Below are 6337 nucleotides of genomic sequence, written 5' to 3' on the forward strand. Positions count from 1 at the left end.
AGCGTGCATCCACAGAAAAACATCACTACTTGGAAATCTGACTGTCGTAAACGCTGAGATTAGGTCACCGCAGTCTACGACTGTTGTTCAAATTATGATTGTGGGAAACAAGAAGAGGATACAAATTACACACCGAGTACAGCCGACCGTAAAGTGGGACAGTCGTTAAGGAAGAGAGATGTAACACAAGGAGAAACAAGTTTTTGTTACTCCTCGAGAGTGAGCTGTTTTGACATTCGCGGCAGGTAATTACGGAGCGGTTGTCTGTGTTGGACAGTACCTATTGTTCTCTCAAGCGCTCTTTTCTTTCGTAACATTTGTTTGTAAACCGCAAAGTGAACTATTGCGATTAGTTTTGAGTTTTTCAAGTACTAGTTATGCACTTTCACTATCGTTTTGGTGTTTGAAGAGAGTATGTATTAACAGTTTATCTGATCTCGGTTCGAACGTTCTCTATAAAAGCACAGTATGTTTCTCATCAGGTTTATTCCATAGCAGTCAACGTCAACTTTGAAGAAATCACTCGTTTCGAGAGGGAGCTTTAGAGAAAACTAACTGGTCACGGAGCTAAAACGGAATATGTATTCCGTAGTTGTGGTTTCTGAGACCGAGTAAGACAGAGCGTATGAAAATGTTATGGAATCATTAATAGTAGATTTAGTTATTTTCTCACACTTACACACATTTCAAGCTAGCCTTCTTTGGGACGCTGTAGAAAAATGCAAGTGCTTACCGATTCACAAACCCAAGGATTAGAAATTGTTTCGCCTTTGCCTCTCTCAGGTACACTGTGCGTTTAACGATCTCATTTGTTTGGCTATCGGAAGGAGAGTTGCTGAAATAGAGACTGAGAGACAATGTTATCACAGTCGATTGTTCTCAGTCATTCATAGGTCTTCACTGATAAATTGTGTGTCTGACTTAACTGTACCATTTTTTGCGCTCTTTTGCGAAAATTAGCCGGAATAATTGTAACTCTGTTCCTGCCACTGGACTTCAGATTCTTCAGCTTGAGTTCCTTCACTGAATGTTCATTCTGAAGTAACAAAAATGATAACGATTAATTGACGGCAGTTCAAGAAACTGATAAGTTTGCCGTGATTTTAGAAGCTAGATGTGGCATCTGACGTAATGTTAAGTGCAACAATAATCTGCTGGCAAATCGCAGTATTCCTCAGCTTTAGCAAAAATTGTTTTGAGCTACCATACTTTTATTATTTGGTGCTCTGCAGCCGGTAACCAACTTCTGATAAAACCTCCCAGTTTCTTTTACATTGGCAGCTGTTATAGTGTTCTCTCTGATTAGTGAACACTTCCGACTTACTGATAGCCATGGGCATCTAGTTCAGTAGAGGGACTGCCGCTCGAGACATACGATATCCCTAATGAATGTAATTCTGCTGTTCATTGATAATGCCGGGAGCGTATTCAAGCATTCAAACGTCAGAAACAAAATTACGTGCCTGTCAGGAAGCTTAGATGTTCTCTGAGTCGGTTACAGAGCTGCGTTTCGTGATGCACTAAGTTATCGCGTAATGATGTTATCTCGACATTTGTCTAATTCGTGAACGCTACCATGAAAGTGAATACAGCGTGACTCGCTACCCGCTCAGTCAAGACAGACGATGATATCTCGGTCATTCAGCAATTCGCCGTTAGCTGAGTTCATCGCTTTAAACACTTTCTTCCTCAGAAAGAAAACTGCGTGGTGAGGATTATGATTATTCTACCAGAATGAAGTCCGCGGCTCGTGGTCTTGCGGTAGCGATCTCGCTTCCCACGCACGGGGTCCCGGGTTCTATTCCGGGCAGGGTCAGGGATTTTCTCTGCCTCGAGATGATTGGTTGTTGTGTGTCTTTCACAATCATTTCAACCTCATTCACTCGGAAATCGCCATAGTGGCGTTAAAGGACTTGTGGAGCGGCGGCCGAACCGCCCCGCGAAGGGCCTTTCGGCCACCAATGCCATACGCTCATCATCATCGTCATCACCGGAACGAAATGGAGCGAAAATTCAGTTAGATATGGAAAGTGTGGACAGAGCTGGAGAGAATGTCGAGGTGAACGGCGACAATACCAACAGACAGAGAGGGTCATGCGCTCCGAGAGTAACCGGTTCGTGGCCCGTTTAGCACACACTCGGCAGCTTCTTACTGGGTCAGTGCTAACCAGGCTTACGACAAGGGGTTTCAGCGGAAGTGCAGAGTCCCATTACTCCTTACAGACAGGTAGTCTGCACACAGAATGTCTTTCTTGAACGGGAGCTTTCAGAATCACTGCGAACCAAAGAAATATTTCTCCGTTTGCACTACACTTGTTTCCAGTATTATAATCGGCATTCGGGAGACTGTTCTGGGTGTGGTTTCAGTGAAACGAATGGTCCTAATCGGACAGATACAAAGTGTGCAATACAGATTTTTTTTAAAATGTGATAGTATTGGTGGAAATCTGGCTATAGAATTGTGATCATGTGTACAACTAGTATGAATTTAAGAAACTGTAAGCAATCTCTGTTTAATCTGTAATGATTTTCCATACCACACATACCAGATTGTAAGATTTATTATTTGGAAAGAGTTACATTAAGAAAGCATTGCCCGTACGAAACGAACGTGGAAAGTAGTAAATGGTACAGAAGTCAGTTGTAGAAGATTTTTATCGCGTATCTCGTTTTCTGTCAGTGTGCAGTTCAGTAAATGTGAGTTAAAATCTGAAAATCACTTTTATATGCACGTAGTTCCGACTAGACAGAGATGGTAAACTCAAGTTCCGACTGGATTATTCATGGAAGAGGTTGAGTTGGTGAACTCAACCGCAGACATGAATGGTCCAGTTGGGAGTATGTGGCACAACTGTTTCCTTGTGGAATCAAACCTTATAAGAATGTCGAAGGTCCAAAACCAAAACTGATACGAAGCGATGAAAGTATGGCATTCAAGAGGTTTTTTTTTTAATTAATGGCAATGCGGACATTTATTTCTGACAGGAAAAAGGCCAGTAAAAATTTGGATTACGTTAACACAACACTATGTAAGTCTGGTTACACACAAGAAGGTTAACATAAATATTTTAAGTTTTTAACAGTAATTAGTGGGGTAAGTTACGTCTCGGATCGGTTTCAGTGATACAACGGTAGAATAACACTAAGATTCTTGATGATTATGCACACAAATGAAAAATTGGTGGTGCTAAACTGTTATGGGACAGTCATTTTTATTGATTGAACTGTTCCGTTAGCTTTGAAAAGAATGTTTCGTATTAACCTATATTTTCATGTTTCCATTGACTTCAGATCGTCCAAACTGTTACTGAATTTCAATTCCTCTTTTCAGCCAACAGCTCGTTTGGCTTTAGCCAAGAGTGATTGAGAAAGAATGTAGATTTTGTCGTGTCAGCTTGCGCGGTTGAACAATTTCGCTATATGTTCTTATTATTTAACCGTTCTCAGTTCTTCCTTTAGGAAAGATCTATTAAAATAGAATTCTAATGTAAGAACCTTTTAATTGGTACATTTATACTGAATAATTTGGTGCTAAAGGGAAATCTGAAACAAAAATTTTCCCTATTCTAGAGGTACCTGTGCAGCTTTTCGAAAGCTCGAAAGCGAAATCTGAATGTTTTTCCAGATGTGAACGTTTTTGTGGTGAAATTTTCACGGGTTATTGGCCAAGTAGCAGCATGTATGGAATCAAAATTTTAACGAGTTTCTTACTCGCCCTTAAACAAAGGCGAGAGTGAAACATGTAGAAATGTTAATTCAAGTCAAAGTTACTACTTCACCGATAAACGTAGATTTCACCAATGAAATTCGCCGTTATTGTCGAATGAAAATATTTTGTTATAATGGAAAGAACTTGAGAAAATACACCCATCTCGTGATTGCAATTCCTACGATGGATGTTTTTTTATAAATATTCCAGTTAACTCGTTCTCGTACTGTTTGCTTTGTCACAAAATGTGTAAGCATGAATTTATTTTAGAACAGTTTTGTGCAGGCGACCGAGTTTTCCCTTTAGTCTTTTTGACGAGAATTTCTGATCACAGCACTGAAGCAGACGGAGGCAGAATGGATGAGATATGACTGTACACTGAAAAGTACGCCGATTCATTTTCTGTTGATCCTAACCATTTTCTGGTACGTATTGCAGATTCCATACCTGACAGTAGGTTTTAATTGTCAAAAAAGGGATGTTGGGCCCGACTTAGACTTCGCGTTCTGGACAACTATGTATATATATTATTTCTAACAAGAGTTTGCTTGTATGAGCACTATGATGTTCCAAACAACGCTAGCCATGGCTGCTACATCTATAAACATTCAAATGTGCAACGAAAAATAGTGCTAATAATTTGAATATTCCTCAAATAGAGGGTGCGGCAAATGAAAGTGGCCCAGAGAAATACAGCAGTGGAAAGGAGATACAGTGCTAACATGACAACAGCAGAGGTTGAAAGTGACCACCATTCATCTCTTGGCAGTTTTGGGCCCTGGTAAGAAAGTTACTGAAGGCGGATCGAAACTGGGCTCGAATTGCTGCAGGATTCGTTCGAAATGTTCTGTCGCAGTTCATGAAGACTATGAGGGTTGTTTAGATACATCCTCCAGCTGAGGGGTTCCCACACAGAGTAATCGCACACAGTCGGGCGACCTTAGTGGCCAGCTAGGACCGCGATCAGACTGTTACAACTCTGTCAGGAGTGAAGATTGCATAAATGTGCTCCAAGGTTCGGCCGGCTGTGTGCGCAGTTGCTCCACCATGTTGGATGTACCTGTAAGTCTTTTCCTCCTCGGTTAATGCCACGCCAATTTCTTGTTCACTCGTATACCACTCGTACAGGCCACTTTTATTTGCCCCGCCCTGCATAAAATGTGAAATACCTGATATTCTTGAATGTGTATGAAAAACCATTCAAACCAAGGTTCAGAATGGCTGACAGTTATTTCTGCGTGACATTCATAATACTCTGATGAACATGTTGGTGGTCGTTTTCTTAATATGTGTCTTTCCTTGTACAAATAAATAATTAGAGACTCTACCCTCTTTCCCGTAACTGGGAAACGATGTGTCTGTACTCTTGATAGTAAATATCCGATTTGGCATTGTTCTGAAATAGTTTAGAAGAAACTATCAGAACCTATTGAATTGTATTGTATTGTATTGTAATCGGGGACCTAGAAAAGACGGATAGTCTCCGTCCCCGCCACAGCCGTAGTGGTCCACAACCTCACGACTACTACCACGGTAGCGTTCTCGCTTCCCACTCCCGGGTTCTCGGGTTCGATTCCCGGCGGGGTCACCGATTTTGTCTACCTCGTGATGACTGGGTGTTGTGTGATGTCCTTAGGTTAGTTAGGTTTAAGTGGTTCTAAGTTCTACGGGACTGATGACCATAGATGTTAAGTCCCATAGTGCTCAGACCCATTTTGACTACTACCGCAGTCCACTTCAGCAATCCGCCGCCCCACACCGAACCCAGTGCTATTGTGCAGTTTGGTCCCCGGTGGCCCCCCCAGGGAATGTCTCACACCAGACGAGTGTAACCCCTATGTTTGCGTGGTAGAGTAATGGTGGTGTACACGTACGTGGAGAACTTGTTTGCGCAGTAATCGCCGACACAGTGTAACTGAGGCGGAATAAGGGGAACCAGCCCGCATTCGCCGAGGCAGACGGAAAACCGCCTAAAAACCATCCACAGACTGGCGGGTTCACCGGGCCTCGACACAAATCCGCCGGGCGGATTCGTGCACGGGACCGGCGCTCCTCCCCTCCCGGAAAGCCGTGCGTTAGACCGCACGGCCAACCGGGCGGGCATCAGAACCTGAGATCGATATCATTGCAAATTTTACAAGTGCTGCATCAGGTCACGAAAGACGAGTTACTTCAGTTTTACTGTTCGCGAACAGAACATTCGGCGCAGCTAAGGCGGTGAATGCCCTCCGCGGTGAGTGGTGGCACCTTACCTGCAGCACCGCGACGGCAGAGGCGAGGCAGAGCGCCAAGACGAAGACGAGCTGCGGGGCCTGCATGCTGCACCGGACTGTGGCGCGAACGGCTGTGGCTGCAGCGGAGCGAACCAGCAAGTAGGCCAGTGGCTGGAGGGGAGCCGCGCTGGAGGGGCAGCCAGACTCTGGAGACATAGCTGCGTAACAAGGCAAGCAGCTGTCCGCCGGCTCCCTCCCACTTAGCACTCGGTTACACTACACACTCTGTAACTTGCTGGGCAAACCAGTCCTCCGTAGGTTACAGAAGCACGTGCTCTCTGCAGTCCCCCAGGGGTCAGTCTTCGGTTCATTGCTTTTTCTCTGTATCAGTTATGTCATTCCCTTCACATTCTAT

The 6337-nt window shown here is 43.7% G+C and overlaps 1 protein-coding gene across 1 annotated transcript in view; it reads right to left on the reverse strand.

The window, feature by feature from the left end:
* LOC126273043 (general odorant-binding protein 70) overlaps positions 1-6067 on the reverse strand; it is a 123920-nt gene extending 117853 nt beyond the window's left edge. Inside the window, exon 1 of the mRNA XM_049976438.1 lies at positions 5962-6067. Within this exon, the coding sequence (XP_049832395.1) occupies positions 5962-6027 (66 nt within the window). The 5' untranslated portion in view covers positions 6028-6067. The remainder of the gene's footprint in view (positions 1-5961) is intronic.
* Positions 6068-6337: the final 270 nt, after the last annotated feature.

Source organism: Schistocerca gregaria, chromosome 5 (assembly GCF_023897955.1).
Source record: "Schistocerca gregaria isolate iqSchGreg1 chromosome 5, iqSchGreg1.2, whole genome shotgun sequence".
NCBI lineage: Eukaryota > Metazoa > Arthropoda > Insecta > Orthoptera > Acrididae > Schistocerca > Schistocerca gregaria.